The sequence below is a fragment of the Propithecus coquereli genome, unplaced genomic scaffold (assembly GCF_000956105.1).
Source record: "Propithecus coquereli isolate 6110/MARCELLA unplaced genomic scaffold, Pcoq_1.0 Scaffold75, whole genome shotgun sequence".
Classification (NCBI taxonomy): Eukaryota; Metazoa; Chordata; class Mammalia; order Primates; family Indriidae; genus Propithecus; species Propithecus coquereli.
The window spans coordinates 2,931,896-2,956,567 of NW_012153618.1; the positions used below are offsets into that span (position 1 = coordinate 2,931,896).

Consider the following 24,672-nt stretch of genomic DNA (forward strand, 5'->3'; position numbering starts at 1 on the left):
TAGTTCTTTTTAAGAGAAACTGTTTAGATTTCCAGTTTAAACTGTTTAGATTTTTTTAACCTTCAAAAAAATTTAATTTCATTCGATCAAAGTCAGAGCATCTTATATTTTTGATAGTATCTTTAAAATGTGATGAGATTTGTAGCTGAATATGTGGTTTTTCAGGGCAGGAGGTGGAGTGGACAGTTATCCTACATGTGCTTGAAAAGTTGTCCCTTCTCCAGTGTTGACACTGGGACCCACTGGAGAGAGCCAGGCGGTTCTGTTTTTCACATCTTCTATACTGTTACTGATGTCTATTTATTAATTACTGAGAAATCTGTACTGAAATCCCCCAAACTAGTAATGGTTTTATCAATTTCTCTTGTAATTCTCTAAAATATCTGTGACATATTTTGAGGCACTGTTAATAAGTACACAAATTTGGAATTACATCATTAGGAAGTAATCTGTTTATTCCTAACAATACTGCCTTAGGAACTTACTGTATCTGATATTAATATGGTTATGCCTATCTTTGGGTTAGAATTTCCTCAAATGCCTTTGTTCCAGCCTTTTATTTCAACCTTTATGTTTCTATGTCTTGATGTGTCTACTGTAAACCACCAGAGCATAATTCACTTTTTAAAAAAATTGAGTCTGATAGTCTCTGATGGGCAAGTTTGGTTTTACAATTAAGGTGTTTCAGGGTGCTATTTGGATTCGTTTCTACCATCCGTTTTGCATAATTTCTATTTTAATTCCTTTTCTGTGCTTCTTGCTTTATCCCTTTGTCCCATCTATCATTCCGTTATAGTTCTTGTATGATTTTGGAGTTGTACGTTCTAATTCTTGCAATGGTTACCTTAACAGCTGACACACATAGTTGGCCTTTTGCCAATTCTGGAAAATTCTTAGCTATTATCTTTTCAAATATTTCTGCTCCCCTTTCTATTTTCTCCTAGTTCTTCCATTACATGCATGTTGGACATTTTCATGTTATCTTCTAAGCCATAATTAAAGTCTTCAATTATTTTCCATCACTTTATCTTTGTTCAAACTCTAATTTTTCCTGATCTACCATCTGATTAAGTGATTCTTCTCTTCTAGCTGTGTCAAATTTACAGTTTAATGAATTCATTTTACATTTATAGAATTTCTTTCTTTTTAAAATGTCTTGTTTTCCATATTGTTTTGTTCCTTTATATTTTTGATTCTTTTATGTCACTAATCATTTTGAACATACTTATAGGCTTTCTCTAAGGATCCTTTTATTTGAAGCTCTAGGGAGTCTAATTCAGCTGTTTGTTATGTGTCCTGGATTTTTTCCACAGTGGACTCTCTCCTGTGCTTTGTAACTTTAACTCATTCTCAATGGGGTCTTCATGTTAAATTCCCAGCTTGGGGAAAATCTCAAAATAAGCTGGTAATACAAACTCAAACTCCAAACACACCTAAGGTTACAAATTCTCAAGACAGACTTTCTCCATCCGTCTTACATCCAGAGCTCAGTTTAAATACTTTACTAGTTGCCTCCATGGGAGAGGAGGTCCGTTATTTATTTATTTATTTTTTTCAGTTCACCTTTTCAACTGGCAGATATTTAGGGTTTTTAGTGTTCCAGATTTCCATGCAGACATCAGCCTCCAGCCCCCTTCCCACCAAGCACCAGGCTTTGTCTCTTTTCCAAAGTGCAGCCCCACCTGCCAGCCTACCTTGCCCAAATCCTCACGCTGCCACACAGAAGCTCATGAAGCTTAATGCCTTGTCTTTAGCTCTCTCCATTTTTTCAGATGCCTGGGGAGTCCTCTCACTTTTGTGCGAAGCCAGCTCTCCATTACACTTTGCTGTGTTTCACCTAGCACCCAGTTCCAGGTGCTTGGTTCCAGGATTTTTTAGGTTATCTAGTTCAGCCTGACTTCTGTTCCTTGGCAATATATTACTTTCCAGCTATTAAGTTAACAAAGGTGTTTAAAAAACAATTAAACTCAGCAATAGCTAAGGTGCAGGAAAATGGCAGCTTCCACACACTGGAGCTCAGAGCATACACCATTACATTTCTGGAGTAAAATCTGAAAATATCTAAAAGCCTTCAAGTGTATTCCTTTTGAAACAACAATTATGTTCATAAGCATTTATCATAGGGAAAACATCATGCGAGTACACAAACACTTAGCTAGCAAACTAACACAGCACTGCTCACAATGGCAAAAAACTTGTAATAAGCTATTTGTCAAACACAAGGAATTAGTTAAATCCATTTTTGGATCCATCTGAGGATAGAGTATGTAGCTTTTAACAACGTCACAGGGTATAGGGTGGTTAAAAAGACTGCAATATATTTACCAAATTTCAGCTAAGATATCACAATATTTACTATTACTTTTAAGTATCACTAAGAAAAGAAAATGCTGCCAATTAAAATGACACAATGCATTCTTAGCAGATGGAATTTTTGCTTTTACTTACTAAAAGATTACCTGCTTTAGACTTAAACAGATTTAGCATAACAGTCTTGTAAGTAAAGAAAAGCTAAATAAACTGGCTAAGCTACTGCTAAAATGTTTTGTTTTTTTTTTTTTTACATGGAGTCTTACTATGCTGAATCATTATGACTCTTGCTAAGGATGTTTTTGTTCTTCCACATAATACCATCCTCTCTGAGCCACTGTGTTAGCACTTCTAAATAGCAGTACAAAACTGATTCCAGGATTTTCTTCTAAAATGTTCCCATACATTTTATAAGTTTGATCCTGTACTTTCTTGATAGCAAAAGGCTTTTTTTCTTTAGGGCAGATTCCTCAAATGGTCCTTAAATGGTTTGCTGACAGAAAGAACAAGGTTGCAATCAAGTGTGCACAGTTGTAGATGACAACTGTGTCATCACTGCCACCTGACCAACTATTGTACCATGCACAAACTTGGGGATGCACCTGAATCAACAAACTGTGGCACATTCATAGAGCTATATGAAAAGATGTTAAAAAGACATCAATCAGTGAAAAGAGCAACTTAGAAAATATCATTTTAGTATGGTTCCTTTGCGCATGCAGATAAAAGATTGCATGTGTGTCCAGACATTAATAGTAGTTACTTCTGGAGAGCAGGGGGGTTACTTTCAGCCACAGAATCCTTTCTTTTTCAACAAATGTTCTCTGTGGAGGCACGTACAGAGCACAGAACACTGCTTTTCTCCCCACCATTACTTCCTTCCTCCTCCAGACAAGCACACATGCAAGATGCCTAACAGAATAGATTGAAAGGCACTATTTTAATGGAAAAGAGACCCTTAAAAGCCGTTTTAGAGTTTCTACTCAGAGTTTAACTCCATATTCATTCCCAAATTAGAATCACTCCTGACCATTATCTGGTCAGGCATCGAAAGTATTAGATGGTTAGGAGATTTCCTGTTTACAAAAATTTAGGTGTTCTTCCAGTAACTTATATTTAAGTTAAAGAGGTGAAATAATGCAAAAGAATTTATAATTACAAGCCAGAGTGCTATGATCCCACCCTCCCCCACCCACAGGGGTAACCATTTTTAACTGTTTCTAGACTTAGTTCTTCATATTTCAAGTAGAAATGTAAATGTCTTTAAATATATGCTTGTATTGTTCTTTGACTCATCCACCTTTAAGTTACTGATTTCCTGCAAATAGAAAATATATCTCATTTCCCCACCCCCTACCTCCAGTCCATCTTCATCCTAATAGTTACTGAGAAACTGTATTAGTTACCTTAGAAACTTTGTTATAATTAAACCATGGTTCCAATTCTAGTACGAAAACACCTGACCACATTTTTAGCAAATAACTATAAACTCTGGAAAAAATATAAAAACAACTATCTGAAGGTTCCAGAGAACCAAAAGAAGGCTTACACTGAAGAGTAGTCTAGTCTTAAAATAAGGTAATGGCACAATCTAACATCATTGATGTAAGAAGAAACAGAAAAATGAAACACACTCTCAAAAGAAAACACAATCAACAGAGACCACTTGGAGACGACCCAAATGTTGAAATTAGGAGACAAGAATTTTAAAGTGACTATCATAGTTATACTCAAAGCTATAAAGGAAAGTATGTTCATAACAAATGAAAATTAATTGCAGCAAAAAAGGCAATCATGAAAAAGAACAAAATAAAAATTCTAGAGCTGAAATATACAATCTCTAGAATAAATTGTAGTACGTGGGCTTGACAGCAAAATGGAGACAAGAGTCGTGGGTCTAAAGACAGACCAAAGGAAAAGATAAAAACTGCCGGAAAACCAGAGGGGCAAAAATCTTAAAAGCAGAGAAGGAAAAATTATCATACATGTAACATAGGAAAAGATCATTAACTTCTCATCAAAAACTATAAAAGCCAGGAGACAGTGGATTGACATGTTTAAGTGCTGAAAGAAAGAAGAAATCTATCAATCCAAAATTCTATATCCAGTGAAAATATCCTTCAAAAATGAAGGCAAAATAAAGATTTTTCAGATGAAACTAAGGGAATTCACATAGTACAGCACCTGCATTTCAGGCTGAAGTGAACTGACACTACATGGAATCTTGGATATTTAGGAAGGAATGAAGAGCATTAGAAATAGTAAATATCTAGGTAGATATAAAAGATCTTTTTCCTTAATTTTTTAAAATACAAAGGATGGCTGCAGACAAAAATTTATAATATTGTCTTGTGGGTTTTAATATACATGTAGAGGTAATGTAATATAGGGGAGGATATGGGTAGTAAATGGAACTACACAATCACGATGTTTCTACATCTGTGATTTCATACAATATTAACTCTAGCATGCTAAGAAAGAAAAAAAAAAGATGTATATTATATCCCTAGAGCAAGCTCTCACTCATACATACACAGAAACTGCAGAGGTACAGCTAAAAAGTTAATCAATACATTAAAATGGAATTCTAAAAAATTTCAAATAATCTAAAAGAAGAGAGGAAAGCAGAAACAAATTTTTTAAAAGGGGAGAATAAATACTAAAATGGTAGGCTTAAAATCAACCTATTAATAACTATAATAAATGTTAATGGGCTAAAACTGTAATCAAAAGGCAGAGATGGTCAGAAGGGACAAAACAGCAAACCCACTTGATGTGTTGACAAAAGAGACAATTTAAATATAAAAAACACATACAGGCTGAAAGCAAATGGATAGGAAAAGACTATCATGCAAACACCAACATAAGAAGGCTGAAAAGGCTGTAACTATCAGAAAAAATAGTAACAGATATAAAGAGGGACATTTCATAATAATAAATGTCAATTTACTAAAAAGACATAATCATAAATGTTTATTTTTCTAATAACAGAGCTACAAAAGACATGAAACAAAATTTGACAGAATTAAACGGAGGAGATAATCTCACAATCATTGGATGAGATTTTAACATCCCTGTCTAGCAACTAGACCAAAGGAAAACAATCAAGACACAGACAATCTGATAACAATCAATCACCTTCACTTGACAGTTATAATATTCTACACACAGTTGTATACTGGTAAACTGCCTCTCTGGAAAAAAAAAAAAAAAGAGAGAGAGAGAGAGAGAGAAAGAAAGAAAAAGTACAATCTGCAGCCTTTGCAGATGTCTGTGTTATAATATTCCCACCATGGAAGATTGCAAGATACCAAGGTCATCACTAAATGGGGAGTTGGGGAGAGATGTATACAATCATCTCTCGTAACCTGATATGATCTAGACCCAACATTCCAGTGTCTACAGTCAACAACTACAGAATCCACATTCTTTTCAAGAGTACACGGTATATTTGCCAAGATAGGCTATTTTCTGGGCCATTAAACAAGTCTGAAAACATTTAAAAGGACTGAAATCATACAGCTTGTTCTCTGATCAAAATGGAATTATAATTAGGAATCAGTAACAATGAACTACCCAGGAAAACCTAATATTTCTAAACTAAACACACATGGTAATCCAAGGGTCAAGGAAGAAATAAGGAAAGTTATAAAATATTTTGAACTAAGTAATAATGAAGACACAACATATCAAACTTTGTGAAATGAAGCTAAAAATCCTTACAAGGAAATTTAAACTTTCAAATACTTACATTGGAAAAGACAACTTAGAATTGCTAAAATGGTAATACTCTCCAAATTGATGTACACATTCAATACAATCCCTACCAGAATCCCAATTAGCTTCTTTGTAGAAAATGACAAGCTGATTCCAAAATCTGTATGGAATTTCAAGAGACCCAAAACAGCCAAAATAATCTTCAAAAAGAACAAAGTTGGAGGACTCATACATCACAAAACTTACTATAAAACTACAGTAATTAAGACAGTGAGGTACTGGCATAGGATAAATCAATGCAATAGAGTTGAGAATCCAGAAATAAACTGATGTTTATGTTTGACAGGGGTTTCAAAGACCATGCAATGGAGGAAAAATGGTCTTTTCAACAAATGATTCTGGGAAAACTGGATAGCAACATGCAAAAAAAATTAAGTTGGACCCTTATCTCATATACAAAAATTAACTCCAAATGGATCAAAGACTTAAGTATCTAAAAGAGCTAAAACTATAAAACTCTTAGAAGAAAATATAGGAGTAAATCTTGGTAACCTCAAAGTTGGCAAAGGAGTCTTAGATGATCCCAAAAGTGTAAGTACAAAAAAATTAAATGAATTAGAATTTATCAAAATTTAAAACTTTTGTCTGTCTAAGAATACCATTAAGAAAGTGAAAACCCACAGAATAGGAGAAACATATTTGTAAGTCATGTATCTATCTAATAAGGGATTTATATCTAGAATCTAAAAAGAACTCTGACAACTCAATAATAAAAAGACAACCAAACTAAAAAATGAGCAAATGGATCTAAATAGATATCTCTCCAAGGAAAATATACTAATGGCCAATAAGCACAAGAAAAGATGCTTGACATCATTAGTCACCAGGGAATTGCCATTCAAAACCAATACTCCATACTCACTAGGATGGCTAGGATCAAAAAGTCAGAAAATAACAAGTGTTTGCCAGAACGTGAAGAAATTGGAACCCCCATACATCGCTGGTGGGAAAGTAAAATGAGGCAGCCACTTTGGAAAATAGTCTGGCAGTTCTGTAAATGATTAAACACAGAGTTGCCACCTGACCCAGAAATTACATTCCTACGTGTCCAAGAGAAATGCAAACATGTGTCCACATAGAAACTTACACAAATGTTTATAGCAGCACTAATCATAATTACCAAAAGGTAGAAATAACTCAAAGGTCCACCAACTGATGAATGGATAAACAAAATGTGGTATATTCATAAAATGGAATACTATTTTACCATAAAAATGAAGTATTGATATATACTACAACATGGATGAAATCTGAAAACATAATGCCAAGTGGAAGAAAACCAGTCACAAAAGACCACATGTATTAGTCTGTTTAGGCTGCCATAACAAAATATCACAGACTAGAAGGCTTGAACAACAGGAATTTATAGTCTCACAGTTCTTCGGCTAGAAGTCCAAGATCAAGATGCCATCGGGGTTGGTTTCTGGTAAGGACTCTCTTCCTGGCTTGCGGACGGCTGCCTTCTCGGTGTGTCCTCACATGGCCTTTCCTCTGCATGCATGTGGAGAGAGAGCTCTCTGGTGTCTCTTCCTCTTCTTGTAAGGACCCCAATCCTATCAGAGTAAGGCCCCACCCTCATAAGCTCATTTAACCTTAATTATTCTCCCAAGAACCCCACCTCCAAGTATCATCCAAACACACCAGGGTTTAGGGCTTGAAGATATGAATTGTGTGGGGGTGGGGGGGATACAATTCAGTCCATACCATCACATTTATAAAAAATGTTCAGAATAAGCAAGTTTATCGGGACAAAAAGTAGATTAGTAGGGGGCAGGAGGAAGATGAGAGTGATAGGGATAGCTAAAGGATACAGGTTTCTTTTTGAGATGATGAAAATGTTCTGAAATTGAAACTGGTGATGGTCGAACATACCTGTGCATACAGTACAACTATTGATATGTACACTTTAAATGAGTGCATTGTATGCCATGTGAATTATATCTCAAGAAAGCCATTATTTCAAAAAAATTCAATGCAATTCCAATCATAATCAATTTTAATGGCAGAAATTGACAAGCAGAATATAAAATATATAAAGAAATACAAAGGACCTAGAATAGTCAAAATAACACTGGGAAAAAGAACAAAGGTGGAAGACTTAAACTACTTGACTTTAAGAGTTTTCATAATGCTACAGTAATCAAGACACTACAAAAAATAAAACAGTAACCATTTTCCCATGAACATAGATGCTAGAAATACGGAACAAAACAAATCAAGTAATATACCATTCCTTAAGGGTCAACCTATCAATGAAACAGAATCCCAGAAATAGAACCATACTTCTGTTGTCATTTAACTTTAACAAAGGCACCAAAGCAACACACTGAGGAACTCTTTTCAACAACGACACTAGAGCAATTGGATATCCACATGGGGGAAAAGTTAACCTCAAGCTCTACCAGACACCACATAAAAAAGTTAACTCCAGATGGATCGTAGGTCTAAATGTAAAAGCCCAAACCATAAAGCCATGAGAGGAAAACACAAGGTAACTTTGTGACCTAGGCAAACGTCACAGAAGCAGTAACCATAGAAGAAAAATAAAACCAATAAATTCAGTTTCCTCAAAATAAAAAAATCTGTTTACCCAAAGACACCGTTAAGGAAATGATTAGCAAAGCCTCAGAATTAGAGAAAATACAAGCAAAATATATCTGCCAAAACAGTGGTATCCCAGATATATACAGGACTACAACTACACAATAAAAACTAAAATATTCCAAAAATAGAAAAAAGGCAGGCAACAGACTTGGACACTTTACAAAAGACAACATACAAATGGTTAACTAGCATACGAAAGGGGCTTAATGGAGACAAGACTTACATGGCAATCCCAACAGGTGTGTACCTTTCAGGGAGTAACGAAGCACCTCTGAAGAATGGGATCGACTGTGTTTGAATGCAGGCTGCCTCAGCAGACAGACAAGAGTCAAAGCACATCTTGCGTAGCTCTGATGACACACGATGTTCACTTCATATTATTTTTATCTTAGCTTTAAATCAACTAAACTATATGGGGAATGCCATCAGAAAAGGAAAAAGCAGATTCTGAATGTGTATCAGAAGCTGCCTGAGAGAAGTACAGCCAGGGGCTCCCCTCACATCTCACTGGAGTAGGACCTGATGAAAAAGCACCACAGGAATAACTCAAGTGTGTCATCTGGTAGGGGAGAAGACTCCGTGTCCAAGGAGGGACTTTTAAATGGATGTATTTCTGAATTACGGGGGGTGCCTTTTTCCTGAAGAGTGAGCCCCGAGGGGCCCTGCGAGGAAGTTACAGGGCATGTGTCTTCCACCTGGCTCTCCATGATCCGGGCTGGTTGTACTGCTCCCTCATGGGGACCACATTTGTCACCTGCTGTCCCAACATGTGCACAAATTAAGTGTTAATAGATCACTTACTTTAGATGAGTATAAAAACTAAATATGACTAATATTTAAAAGAAAAATGGTCACATCTAAAATCATTCTTAAAGCAAAAAATTAGCATATGAGAAAAAATTAAATATAGGAATTCAGATGAAATAAGGAAAAGAAAAAAATAACAAAAAACAACAAAAATCAAAACAGGCAATAAAGTGGAAGCTTCATTCAGCAGACGAGTTAGTTGTTTTAGATTATACCAGGGCAGCCACAGAGTCTAACAAACCCACACATCTGACTTCTAGAACTTTGGGGTTCTTTTCCAAAGATCCCTTGGAACAGTTTCTTTGGCAAAAAAGCAGACGAGACTCTAAGCAGACATCTGGGGTCTTTCATTCAGATGTCTGTCTGGGGTGGGGGAAATGGTGTAAGGTGTAGCGTTGTTTACATCGAAGACCTGAGCCTGGCTCGGCCTCCAAAATAGGCCCTACAACTCTTCTGTTGTCGTCCTAGAAACACTGACTCGTTTGCCAAGGCATGCTTTCTCCCGGCTGGTCGGGAGGAGGTGCTGTGAAAGAGTCCTGTCAGATGTGAAGCCGTCTAAGGCAAGGCCACAGATCTCGTCGTTCAGCAGACACTCACTGGGCACCTGCCCCGCACCAGCCTGTAGGTCTCCTAACAGGCCGCCTCCCCGGAGCTCAGCCCGTACTGCTAGAGCGGGCTGCACACAACTAATGTGAAACGGCGTGAGGGCGGGGGTGGTGAAGCCAATTTTCTCGACATGCTGCAAATGATTTAGGGACAGGGAGATGGCTCAAATGTCTTTGTCAGCCCACAGTACCACACCTTATTTCTGAAGTAAACTCATCTGAGCAATCAATCCTTGACTTTTAGTTATTACCAAAGTCCAACCATTTTCATTTTCTAAAAGAAAAGCCAATTCAATTAAAGAAGCAAAACCAAACAGAACAGAATCATTTTCCACTGCCACCTCTTTCCCAACTACACCTTAAAAAGTGGAAATTTAAAGAACTTCTATTAAAATCATTTGGAAAGACTCTGCACTAAAAGATGTATTAAAAATACAATACTTCCTCCTATCTTTACATGACAACAAAAGTACCAGCTGTTCAAAGTGGCAAAAGCAGCAGGCCCACATACCATGCTGTATAATCAGTCTGCGGTTAAAAAGAATAAAGCCCTCTCCAGTCTGTGGTTAGGTGCATTTCTGAAAAGAAATATCCCATACAAAGCAAATAAATTCACATCTAACAGCATACTTCAAAAGAAAATACTACTTGCCATTGATTGTAATGAACTATAAAATTTGTTTTAAAATGTTTGAAATGTTCGGAGTATTTATACAATGAATCAAATTTAGAAGAATAGTATGTTCATACTAATTTTAAAAATCACTTGAGACAATTATGTAATATAATAATTTCTGTGGGTCCTCGCTCTAAGACAAATACAACTTTTCAATCCCAAAAACTATTTTAATAGTACCAGGTCAGTAGTGAAAGGTAGAGAGAATTTTGCAAAGTAGGAATTATGTTTGCACAAGGAAAACTAATAAACAGTATTTTTAAATACCTGCTCTACACTGAAAATCTAGAAAGCACATAATTTTTAAAAAATAATCTGTAAGCCCACTGCCTAGAGATAGCCACTTTCAATAGGGTGTATAAACTTTTTCAAAAGCAGGCGGTGCACTGGTGGCTCCCAGTTCACAGACCACTTTCTATCCTGCCTTCTCTCAGCAATGTATTATGAGCAATATTCCATGTCAATGAATAGTCTTCACTGAGTGTTTAATTGCTGTTTATAGTTACATCAAATCCTTAGTGTTGAAGATTCAGGTTGTTTCCTATTGTTTACTATTATTAAAATATGCTGAAGAGCCTTGCAAGTACAATTTTGAATTATTTCCTTAGGATACAGTTATGTGAAACAAAAAAAAAATGGCTGGGCCAAAGTATATTTTTGTATGTCTTTAGAAATATATTTCTAAATTTCTTTCCAGAAAGATCACAGTAAACTAACACTTCTGCCTGCACCGCGGGAGCTCAGTCTCCCTCAATCTTGCCAATACTGGCCATAATCATTTCTTTAAAACTGTTTTCAACATTATCAATTACGAAAATCTCATTTTAACTCTTCATTTTTTTAAGTTATAAGGTTTGACATTTTCCCATATGCTCCCTATTTGCATTTCTTCTGTGAACCAGTTACGCCCTTTGGAGCCCTATTCTAAAAATATGGATCAATATATACGTATATAAATGGTAGTTTACATTTGAAAGATATGAAAAACTCTTATATGTTTAGGTTCATTTGACGTAAGCCAAGCTTACTAGGTGAGCAAAGTCAGACTCGTGGAAGACTCCTAGATAAAGAGGGCAGTGTGAAAAATGCCCAAACACACTTGTTAAGCAAGATGGGTGGTTATTCCCAAATGGACATGTATCATCATTGATCTATTTTGAAAACAATTTGTTAGGCCTTCTGTTTGATCTGCTTTCCTATGAGATTTTGGCTTTTGAAGAGGACAGAATTTTGCAGCAGGCAGGCTAAGTAGGAAGGCTGCCACCTGAACATGCCCCCTGCACTCCCAGCTCCTGCAGAATAAAAGGGGCAGAACGTGCAGACCTGAGCAGAGTGGTGGTGGCAGCCGTGACGGGACTGCACAACTGGCAAATGCTGGGCGGCAGCAGGGACCAGCGTGTCCTGGCATGCTGTCCCTGCAAAGCATATGCTGCAGGCTGCCAAGAGCTCAGCAGATTGACTCCGGGTGAAAAAGTGCCCCTACCCCCAGCAATCATGAATCGTATCACAGAACATCAGAACAGAGGGACAAATATTAATTATGAATATGCTCATGTTATGACTGAGAGACAGGCAGCCAAGACTAGGAAACATGAATGAGATCCTTATGGTATGGTCCTCGTGGGGAAAAAGACGACTTTGGAAACAACAGGCTAAGAAAACAGAATAAACTAATTCAGTTCATAGCAATACAGGGAGAAAACCAGAAACTTCAAAGTTTATGAGAATTCAGGTAGAAAGAAATAAAAGAGAAAGCCATCACCACAAAAGCTTAAACTGATCCCAAAGGAAGCCAAAATTAATGGATCTGAGGTGCATGACAAGTGCAAAAAAAAAAAATTTTTGACCTGGAACCAAGGGACAGGTAGATAGATCTGGGGCCCAGCAAAACGAACGGAAACCTCCGACAGATGACCTGACACCTTAACTTGCGGGGCTGGACCCCTACACTTCGCTGCATCCCCTTAAATGCCTCTCCTCTAGTCAGAACCAAGCCAAGCACAGCACCTGAAATATAATGCTGACACTAAGCTGAGTAAGAAATTTCAACACCTATTCCTAATTCAAAAGGAAGGACATCTACTATTATTCACCTACCTACATGGAATGTACTCCTGTATCTTACAGCAAAAAAAAAAAAAGTTGTTGCATTATAACTATACATATGTAAAACATCAAAGAAAAGTAGAAGTGAAGAGTTGAAAGTGCTGAACTGACAGACAGTGGGGAGCAAGGGCTTAAGGCTAAAACTTTAGAAGAAAAAAATCAGAAACCTTTGAGAAGTGACTGAAAACAAAGTTAATTGAACTAGATCTTCCTGTTTGCAGATGCTCTGGGCCTTTTTTTTCCTTTCCCCAAATTATCTTCTCACTTTTGCCATTTTGAATTGAAAAATCAAGAAAAATGTTTATGCTGTATAATAACACATCTTCCTGTTACAGCAACCACAAATGCCAGAGGTTCCTAAAGGCTCTAAGAATATTTATTTTACATCCAGAGTTAGGTTGCTTTCTCCAGAAACACATATGCTTCTCCAGGATAGACAAGGGGTAAAATTCCAGCTGTCAGCTACTAGCCAAAGTCATGGGAAGGACAAGGATTCCTCCTTTTTCTCTCACCCAGCTTTCCTTTCCAACCCATTTCCTTCACCAGCTGCTGATGAGGCATGTCTAATTCTGCAATGATACTACAACAGTGAGAAGCACTGCCAGCTCCTTCTTCCCTGCACCTAAAGCACCTCCTAACCTGAAACATAACCTCACAACTGCAAACGTTAGATGTCACAGTGAACAAGCCGTTAGGGGATTGTTTTAAAATGCAATACAATAAGTGGTTATGCAGGAGATCCAACATACACCACTAATAGAACACTTCTTGAAAAACTGTTCCATTATGCAACCTGGGGCTCAGGTAAAACTAAAGTAATGGCAACATATACGTAGGTTCACAAAGTCCTATATCTTAAATGGCTTAAACAAAGTGAAGATGGCTCCAGAAAAACATGGCAGATGACTCAAAGTTCTTCCAATAACACTGATATTGAAAATGCTCATGAAGAATGGGGGGTATAATTTTATGATTTTTTTTTCAGCATATTATGGGGGTACAGAAGTTTAGGTTATGTATGTTGCCCTTGCCCCCCCCTTAATTTTATGATTTTTAATAATTAAAATAAACACAAGTATACATTCTACTGTTTTGCCTCTATCCTAACATATTGAAGAATTGATCAAAATACTTTTCTTTGAAACCTCATAAGGAAAATACAGAAATTTAATACTTTGAGGAATGTGATCCATACAAATATAATAGCTAAAGGATGTATAATGACTAAAGGCAGCTTCTACCTTCAGACTGCTAAGAATTTTAGCACTGGCATCATCACTTACCACTGACTGCTATAACAGTGAGGCGAGTTCCTTGAGCTTTGGACACCTGGTTCCCGACATCAATAGAGGAGGTTCCTACCACCAACTGTCAGGGCTGGGATAAGACTTAAAAAATGGCAATGGTTCTCAGTACAATGCCTGACGCACAGGACTCAAACTGTAGCTATTATTTCATAAATAATATCTGAAGTATTAAAGATATTTTAGACTCAGTTTAGAGTCTCCAATTTTAATATATGAATCTGTTATCTTCTCAGACAAAAGTGGAAGGAAAAAAATACTACCCAATTTAAGAGAGGCAGTCCTAAAAAAATCAAAGTTATAGGTACCAGAACTATAAATTATAAGAATTATTTATAGCACTCTAGCCTGGGCAAAAGAATGAGACTCTGTTTCAAAAAAAAAAAAAAAGAATTATTTATAGAATTAAAAAAACTCAGTAATTTCTGCAAGCATACAGAGTCTCTACTTTGTCGTAGTCCTACAAGCAAAAACATTCTACCAAAGGACTAATCTGATTTTGTCAAAAATGACATATTAAGAAATTCCCTAGAAAGAGATCGGCAATGAAATCTCCTTGGTCTCCATGGTAGTGCTCTCCTGTTTCTCTGCATACCAGAAATCCAACTAAGTGTCTTCTCTTACCACTGGATTCACCATCTTCAGCTTTACTACTTACAAGAATTTAAAAAATGTCACACCTAGCAAGCCATAACCTTGTTGGATAGAATATTAATAATATCCTCTCACTTGGCAAAGACTCTGTCTTTCTTAAAAGTGTTCTACATATTATGACTTGGCAATTCCGCTCCTAGGTATATACCCTAGAGAAGTGAAAACATACAGCCACATAAAAACTCATACATGATGTTCTTAACAGTATTCATAGTAGCCAAAAGTGGAAATACCCAAATGTCCACCACCAATGAATGCATAAACAAAATGTAGAATATCCACACAATTCAGTCACAGAAAGGAATAAAATACATATTGATACATGCTACGAAGAGGATAAAGCTTGAAAACATGCTCAGTGAAAGAAGTCAGACATGGAGGCCATACTGCGTGGTTCCATTTGTACAAAATGTCTAGAATAGGCAAATACGTAGAGACAGAAAGTAGATTAGTGGTTGAAAGGGACTGGGGGGAAGGGGAGTGACTGTTAATGGATACAAGGTATCTTTTTGGGATGATGAAGTTTTCTAAAATTAACGGTGATGGTTGCAAAACTCTAAATATACTGAAAACTGCTGCATTATATACTTTACAAAGGGTGAATTATATCTCAAAAAAGCTGTTAATTTTTTAAAAAATGTTCTGTAGGCCAGGTGAGGTAGCTCATGCCCATAATCCCAGCGCTTTGAGAGGCCAAGGTGGGAGGATCGCTTGAGGCCAGGAGTTCAAAACCAGCCTGCACAACATAGTGGAACCCCGTCTCCACAAAAAAATAAAACAAATTAGCCAGGCGTGGTGGCATGTACCTATAGTCCAAGCTACTCAGGAGGCTGAGGCAGGAGATTGCTTGAGCCCAGGGGTGCAAGTTTACAATGAGCTATGATGGAGCCACTGTACTCCATCCTGGATGAAATCTGACTCTTAAAAAAAAAAAAGTGTTCTGCATGTAAGTGTATATACAAATATGAATAATATATGTACATATTAATACAATATTAATACAACAAATTTTAAGTTAATTTATATCGTTTCATATCTATTTAATGTTAATTTTCTTAGGATCCTAAAATATTAACATATTTGAGGACATGCTGGAATAACATAACCTAGTTTGATAATCACTGATGAATACTACAGATTTAAACCTAAAGCTTCATTGAACTAGCAGCAACTTTAAAGTCCTAGAGTCAGTAGCAATCTGCTCAGAGTTATCTTAGCTCTAATTTCAATTTTACATTTGTATGGAATAAAGAAACTCTACAAATTGAACCGTACGTCTCTGAGTATATGAATAGCAGGAGCGATACCTCATACTCTCATGACCTTTGCAGCATACAGCACAGTCCCTCAGACATATCATGGACCTGAGTGAAATAAACGAGTGAAATGCTTTTTTCATACCATATCTGTAAAACAGGGCCATAATGGTAAAACTTTTGCTCTATGTCCTATCCCCTTTAGATCAACCAGGTCAACAAACTTTTCCTATGAAGGAGCAGATAAGAAATATTTTAGGCTTTGTGGGCCAGACTGCTTCTAATACAACTACTCAACTCTGTTCCCATATCACAAAAGCAGCCATAGACAATATATAAACGAAAGGACGATAAACAAATGATCCCCTGCTTTAGACCAGCAGCACTGTCCAACAGAACTTTCCACAACTGACACAAATATCCTATTATCTGAATATTGAGTACTTAGCAATATAGCTACTGCAATTAAGGAACTGAATTTTTGTCCAAAAGAATTTCTTTCTACAATGACACAAATATTCTATTATCTGACTTCTGAGCACTTGAAATACAGCTACTGTGACTAAGGAACTGAACTTTTAGATTATTTTAAATGCAAACAGCCACATGTGACTAGTGGCTGTATCGGCCAGCGCTGCTGCATTAGACCACTTATGAACCAATTTTACTGTGTTCAAAAAACTTAAAGCTAAAAGTGAACTCTGATTACATAACAGGATGAACTGGGAAGAAAAAACATGATGGAAAATTTCTTATACTTCATAGATCATACTAGTAAATAATCAAAATTCTAAGCAAATCAACCTGCACTCAGGCAGGAGGATACGTGTAGAGCTCCATGTATCTGGACTTCGCCATGCTCTGTCGGGTGTACACCTGCTGAATGCCAGCTCTGAGGTCGTCCCAGATCTGGTCCAGGCCGATCTGCTTCAGGCCATGCGGGTTCTGGCTCCTGGTTGACGACATTGTGAAGGATGTTCTAAAGTCGTCCAGCGCAGCAATCCTTATTCAAAATACAGCTAGTTCTCCATTAGATGAAAATATACAGTACCATTCCAAATTTATTCACAGCAGCTCAGAAAGGACGTCCTTTAAAGGTAGAGAATGAAATCTCATTGCAGGCAAACCTAAAGAAGAAATAACGGGAATTAATGAATTCTCTCTACTGACAAATATTCAGTGTGTAGGCATTATTAGCAGGGACCCTCTAATCCAGAGATCATTTCTCTATGTAGAAACACACATTAATCATATGGTCTGTGTATAAAAATATGCTTATTTAAATATTTTGTTCAAAATCATTATGACTATTAGCACTTATGAGAAAAGCTGGGTAAAACTTTGCATAAGCACAACTAACTCTCTTGCCTTTCTTTGCCTTCTAAAGTAATCAAAACGTACCATTTTACCTATATGACAATTAGAAAGACAAACTCTAAGAAAAATGGGCATAATTCTCAGAAACACAAACAGTTAATAAATAGGAAAACCATTCAATCTCACTAGTAATCTGTGAATTTGGGTAACTTTTCACTAAGTACTCAGCAAGAATGCAAATTTTGGTGAGGCTGAAGATGAAGGGGAATGGGCACTTCCCTTTGCAGGAGGGAATCTGGCAAGAATTATCAAGATTTAAAATGTACTCTGAGTTTAGAAAGACCTGGGTTTGAAGCTCGGCTCCATACCTACTAGGTAGGTATGTGGTCTTGGGTAAATTACTCAACTTCTCTAAGCCTCAACTTCCTAGTCTGCAAAATGGGGGCAAACCACTTTCCTCAAATGGTTGTTGTAGGGTTTAAATAAGATAATGTATATAAAATATTTAACACATAGTAAATGCTTAACAGATGATAATGGCTATTATTTCTAAGTATATGAAGCTGCTGTAAAATACAATTTATAATGCTTCAGGATCTTGGATTCATAAATAAATGATCTGAGGTATTCAATATTGTATTAAATCAGTACTTCTCACTGTACAGTATTACAGACATACTTTAAGGACTACGTACACCACACCAAACGTAAGGTTTTAAACAAGTATCTCTGATGCAAACCCAGAAACACTGAATTATTTTAATGGCTTCATAAAACAAATTTTGTTGGGAATTAAATGAGATCTGGAACACTAAGGACAGGTTGTTAAGGCCTGCAAATCCAAGTCTGAGTTTCCTCATCAACCACTTCAGTGCATCCCGTATCCTCAATGGCATCATAGAGCTCTGTGTAACCTAAGGCGCATTTAAAGACCTTACTGTACAGTCATGTTTATGGATTAAGTCTGAACTACCGAAACCTACATCATCTCCAATACTTATATTCTGAGCTCTGGGACTTCATATGTTATGAAGCCACAACACCATCCCCGATCCTGAAAGTATTTTATTTCATACGTTCAAATAGATACATTCAAATGTGAAATATAAAAATATCTAACATAAGGATTCTCTCAAGTTTTAAGAAACTAACAACTCAGCAACCACTCTGCAAATGTTCCCTATGTAAAGCTTCAGTCTGCCCTTCCTTTCACCAACCTTAGGAGGTTCACACCAACACCCTGCTTGACAGCAGTGTTCCGGACTGACAGTGTCACCTGACAGCATCAACTATTTAAACCTACCCTCCTTTTCCCCATCACTTATTTAATTTCTCCTTAAGGAGAAATTATCACTTAAATTCTCCATACTCACAGTTCAATTAATTCTATCTTGGATAAGCTTTCTCATACCCCTCTACATGCTCTTTTACTCCTTTTTCTTTTTCCTCTTTTCTGATTTCTACCAGCAACTGAAAAAAATGTCCCCCAAATGCCATTCTCTATCAGTGCCATCCATCTCAGTAAGTGGCAACGCCACATGTATCCACATATCAGAATCCTAGCAATTATTCTGATGCCTCATCTTTCACATTCAAGTGCTACTGATTTTAACTTTCAAGGTCATTGCAAATCTATTCACTCACCTCCACTGCCTCCTCCAGTAGTCATCATCATGTCTTACCTGAACCACTGTTTGAGTAGTCTGAACGAGACCCCGTACCTCCCACCCGTGTGTACCATCCCACACCCATTCCCGACAGTCCAGTCTGAACTTCTCATCCTAAGATGTTGTCAGCCTGAGAGCAACGAGGAGCCGAGGTCGAGTCTGAAGCAGAGAAATCCTTAATATAGCATGACCAGACCCTTCTCTCTCTCTCTCATGATCAGACCCTTCTCTCTCTCTCTCTCTCTCTCTCTCTCTCCATTTGCCTCCTACAAAACTGTCCCCTTAATCCACAGACTCCTCCCCCTACCCCCTTCTCCTTTCCACTCCTGGGGATCTTTGTATTTGCTGCTGCTTCTGCCTGAAATGTTCCCCTCCTTCTTCACCAAGTTGCCTTCCAGTCATACTTCAGATGAGACTTATCAGAAGTCCCAGAAGAGGTTCAGGTTCACCCATTGCATGGGACTTTCCCTCCTTAATGCTTATTCTAGGTCATTATCCCATGCTTGTTAATTTACTGTTAACTCTCTCACTTCACTGATGTGAAAGATCCACAGGCACAGAGACCATCTCATTTGCTCTCCATATCATCTTGGGAGTCTAGTGCAGAGCCTGGTCCACAGCTCAACAAATGTTTTACATGAATAAATGAAAGAGTAAATTAAGGAATTAAAAAGCTGTAAGTTTTTAAAGTATTTAAAAATAATAAAATACCAGTATCATCAAGCATCTGAACTTGTTCAAAATTCCCCTTTAGAATCTCCACAAAATTCTATCTTGTTTCTTCTAAACTTTTTCCTTCAAACATTAGACTTTAGGCTAAAATTTATTTCTTGCCATTTCATTTAGTAATGTTTTATATATTAGTCTGATCATTGCAAACGTATATATATCTTAACATAGTGTTTAAATAAGCTTATGAGAATTATAGAATTTTAGTGACCATTTATATTTATTTAACAAATATTTAGTAGGAAACTACTGCATACCAGGCACTGTCCTAGGCCCTGGTTATGCACCATTAATAGTAAATCAAAACAGACATGGTCTACTTTCATAATACTACAATCATGGAATAAGGTGTCCTAAGAAGCTAACACATAAAAACTTTTAGTATATAACCTACCCGTAAACTGAAAATTTTATGTGCCATGCATTTGTATACCAAAAGCATTTGTTCTTAAGAGGTAAATACAGTCACAGAGGATTAGAGGTTAACCTTAAAGATAGTTCTGGCCCTTTCTTTTTCAGATGAAGAAACTGATTCAAAGAAGCAATCAAACTTGACAAGATTATAATGCTACAAAGTAGCAGGACCACAAGCCAGGTCTCTGGGTTCTCAAGCCCTTACACCCTAGTCTGAACTTTATTTTTAAGGTGTTAATAAACAGTGAAACCCTGTAAAAGTCATTAAGGAGAAACAGATTTACCAATTACCTACTTATTGAACTAAGAAACTCAAACAGCTCCAATTAAGAGCTGACAGTTTTAAAGAATTAACAAGTCAGTCGTAATTGTATCAGTATTGAATCTATTCAAATATTTCAAAATTTAAGAAAGCCCAATTTTGTTTAAAAGCCTTTTTTAAAACTAAGATAAACATTGAAAATATCAGAATATAAAGAATAAAGTCAAGATGCCACTTATCCTATAGTCAAGTTAAAATACATCAAATAGTCAATGTGTATTTTTCTCTACAATACCTCCATTCCCCTGTGCATAAGTACACCAAACATGTTCTTTACATAGTCTCTTCTCTTCTTTGTATTACACTTCTGATTCCAATTATGAATCTCACTCTACCAAGATTCACAGATAATCTATGAGATCAAATACAACCTTTTCATGTTAAAATGTCAAGTTTATTTAATTATACACTTTTGGTGTCCAGTTCTACACATGGCAACTTTGTGCCACAACAGACCTCAGCTTATATTCAGAAGATGCTGAAAAATTAGCAAAATCATCTATTCCTGTTATGTGCTTTGTTCTTTCTTCTCTGCCCATTTCCTTTTTCTAGTTGTCCCTACCAAGTACCCAAAATTCATACATAGTTGATCTGAGATTCTCAAAAATTCACACATCCTTATCTACTTAACTGGCCAAGTTTAAAGAGGATGACCTTGTGTTTTTAATATCCCCTAGAAAGACTCATACCTATATACTTAAAACAATTATAACTAATACAGCAAAGGAGCCTAACACTAAGTTTAAAAGGAAATGTTAAAAGCAAACACATCATGAAAATGTCTTAAAGGACAGGTCACATGCTGACCAGCAACAGCAGACATGCTGGCCCCACGCAGGGCTCCCCAGAGCAGATGCTGAGACCCGGCGTGGGCACCTACGAGAGGAAGAGGAGGAAGCAGGACTGGCAGAGAGGCCGTGAACTGTGATTAGACCCTATGAGGCCAGCACCAACCTGGCAGAGAACTGTAACAAGTATTGCCAGAGGGTCTCGCAGGGGCTTGCAGGCCAGGCCTTTATACTGGCTGGGAAGGACAGGGCAGGGCCAGCCGGCTCTGCGCAGAGGCATGAAGGAGCTAACACCCCGGATCAAGTCCTTCCTTGAAGGGCTGAGTGAGGCCTCTCTCTATCTACCAGACTGCTCCAAAGGATACAAGAGGCTTGGATGATGGAGTTTTCCAGTTTAGGTACAGGGTGTGTATGTGAGTGCTGAGTGTGCGCGCTTCATCTACTGATGCATCGCTCAAGCGTTTGGTGAACTGAACTGACTGTAAAAGTGCTTGGAGGGATAAAATAGCACATAGGCGCCCACAAAAGACTGGCTTATCTGTCAATGTTGAATTTTCAGAAATATACCACTTTACAAACTATATGCCCTCCATCTCATAATCAGGCCGTCAAAAAACATCAATAATCTTAAGCAGATTTCATAAAAGCTGGACAGTAGTTCAAATGTTTTTTTAGGCAAGGGGTAAAACTACTTTCCTAGTAAGTCACATCACATAGCTGGAAAGCTTAAGAGGTCCCCAAAACCTACAGATACTAAAAACAAAAATATACTTAAGAAATTAGGTAGTTTTCAAAAGTATTCTGGTTTACAGGCCCTAGGCATTACAGGATTCACCAATTGTGGTCATTATCGTCCACGAGTCTCAGGACGTGTCACCTGCAGGTTTGCCTCTGCACAACCTGCAGGCACAGGTCCAAGCAGCCGGCAGACTAGCGGGTGGCCAGGGAGTGAAGCGGCTGACAGCTAGGGCAGACCCAAGTCCCCTCACAACTCAGTGTTCCCTAGGTGGCCCAAAGCACGCTCACAAACCCCTCTAGTCCCCAGGAGATGGACAGACTTCATCTTCTTGACGGGAAACCAAGGCACAAAAGGCAACTAACCAAGGAAAAGAGCCAAGGGCAGAACCAGCTGGACCTTCACACACAAGCCACTGGCTCACGAAGCCTGTACAAGGTATCAGGACACAGGCACACACCCCACTATTATACTTCACTTACATTTCACCCTGGGAAGATAAGATAATGGAATGGAACACAATAGTCAAAATAAACAGGTCTAACTGAAGAAGGGAGGTTGTATATTAAAGAACTTGTCTCACAGAAAAGATTGTTATTCCAAAAGGAAATGAAAGTCAACAGAATCAATATTAAGCTTTCTAACAATTCAAACTGTGAACTAATCAAACAGCCTATTTCTCAAGATTAATGGTGCATAAGACTCCTTCATTGAGTAAAAGTGTGAACTAACTAAATGACCTCTAAGAATTCTGAAAAAAATATCTTCTTTGATATTAGTAATTCAGTTTCGTCAATGCATACGGAAAGGGCTTTTGAAAAAGAGCACTTCCAACAGTCTTCCACTAATTGGAACATCTACTGAACTGAACATCAAGGGAATTTGGGAATTACTAGCTTTAGTGAAGTTAAATACTTTACTTTGTTTGCTACAAGATTTCAGAGGCCTTAATAAATGCACATGTCTTATGAATTTCCGACAGAAAAACACAGTATAAAGCATCTCTCCCTCAAGCTTACTTGGCCATGGAATATTTTTTCCTGAACATATTGGCCTGGATTGTCAAGAAAATGCTAGTATTTCAAGGAACATGCACCCGTGCTGTCCCCACTGTGCAGCCCATCTCCTGACCCCTAGTTCTTCTGGGGTCGACCACACACTGTTCTGCAATTTTTTCACTTAAGAACAACATACTACACTTCACTTAATGAAATACACCTCGTTGCTTTGCAAGCTATCTAATCTCCTATTATTCATCAAACTAGTCCTCTACATAAAGCTTTCAGGTATTTACTTTTCAACAATTATAAGTCATACTGCAGCCTTATAAATATTTATTTTTTGCTTGAGTATATATGATAAATACCTGTATGTATCTGATAAATACCACAGGGACTACGATACAATCCACCAGACAGGAAACATTAGGGGAGGAACAGATTTGTAGGAGGGCACTTTCCTTTCAGACGTGAAGAACCTGGGGTGTCCTTGTGCGTCACCCAGGCTGGGGGACACACGAGAGCACAGCACAGAGGGCAGTGCTGACCTCCAACACCCACCACTTGATGCTGGAAACCACGGTTCCTCGGGGGAATACAGCAAAGAGCTGGGCCCAAACGGAGTTCTGAGTGACATTTAAAAGCGGACCAGATGATGAGGAACCCACAGAGTTTGTAACCCCAAAGTTCAAGCCCAAGACAATGAGAAGGAACCCAAGCCTGGAAGCCTAGGGAAGAAAAGGTCGCCTGGGCCTAATGAGGTCACATCAAACTGTATGATCTTGGGTAAATCCTCCTGGGTTTGTGGTGAGCGTTAAGTGAGGCAATATAGTGTCTGATAAATGCTACTGTTTTCATTGTCATCATCACGATATCTGAAATTAATCTTCTCGATGTAGTTTCACATAAGTCACTGGTGACCTTAGCAAATGCAGACTGTCTTTAAGAATTTTGGCTGTCAAGAGTAAGAAAGCTGGGGATGTGATGCCCCAAAAGGCTCATGCCCTCATTCTCTTTTCGCCTCTAGACAGAGCACAGGACAGGAGCCGTGGCCGGGAAGGGGTGTCTGCACCAGCTGCTTCACGGCACAGCAGTCTGGGTGGGAGGGCGTAGTAGGCCCCCTCTTGTGACTGACTGGGACAAAACAGAGCTCAGGCAAAGGAGAGGCCAAGACACTGGGTGGCCTGCCGCACAGAAGTCGGGTCCCCTCGGAGAATGGGTGTCGGGGTGAAGACGACGACGTAGGGCAGTGCCAGGAGGTCCAATTACTTTCTGCTGGTTGGCAGATCACCACTGCAGGGAGGGGAAGCAGGCAGCACGGCCGAGGGCCTCCAAGAGCCTGCCTCTGGGCCTGTGGCTGCAGACGCGTGCAGGAAAGGAGGACGCTGCCCACTCCGGCCCGCAGGATCCAGGTGTGGACAGCAGCGACGGCCACCCCGAGAGGGCTTTCAGGAGTCCTGGTCTTTATGCAAGAGCAAGGAGGTTAAAGGAGCATGAAAAGAGGCCACAGAGGAGCGTCCCATTCGTGGATGAGGACCCCAGAGGGCTCCAGGAAGAACTAAGGTGGGGGGCAGTGTACGGGGCCACGCGTTTCTTCACATC

The 24,672-nt window shown here is 38.1% G+C and overlaps 1 protein-coding gene across 1 annotated transcript in view; it reads right to left on the bottom strand.

The window, feature by feature from the left end:
- Nucleotides 1–24,672, bottom strand: part of CUL1 (cullin 1) — a 105,169-nt gene that overhangs the window by 55,264 nt on the left and 25,233 nt on the right. The window contains exon 2 of the mRNA XM_012662136.1: nucleotides 16,926–17,226. Within this exon, the coding sequence (XP_012517590.1) occupies nucleotides 16,926–17,065 (140 nt within the window). The 5' untranslated portion in view covers nucleotides 17,066–17,226. The remainder of the gene's footprint in view (nucleotides 1–16,925; nucleotides 17,227–24,672) is intronic.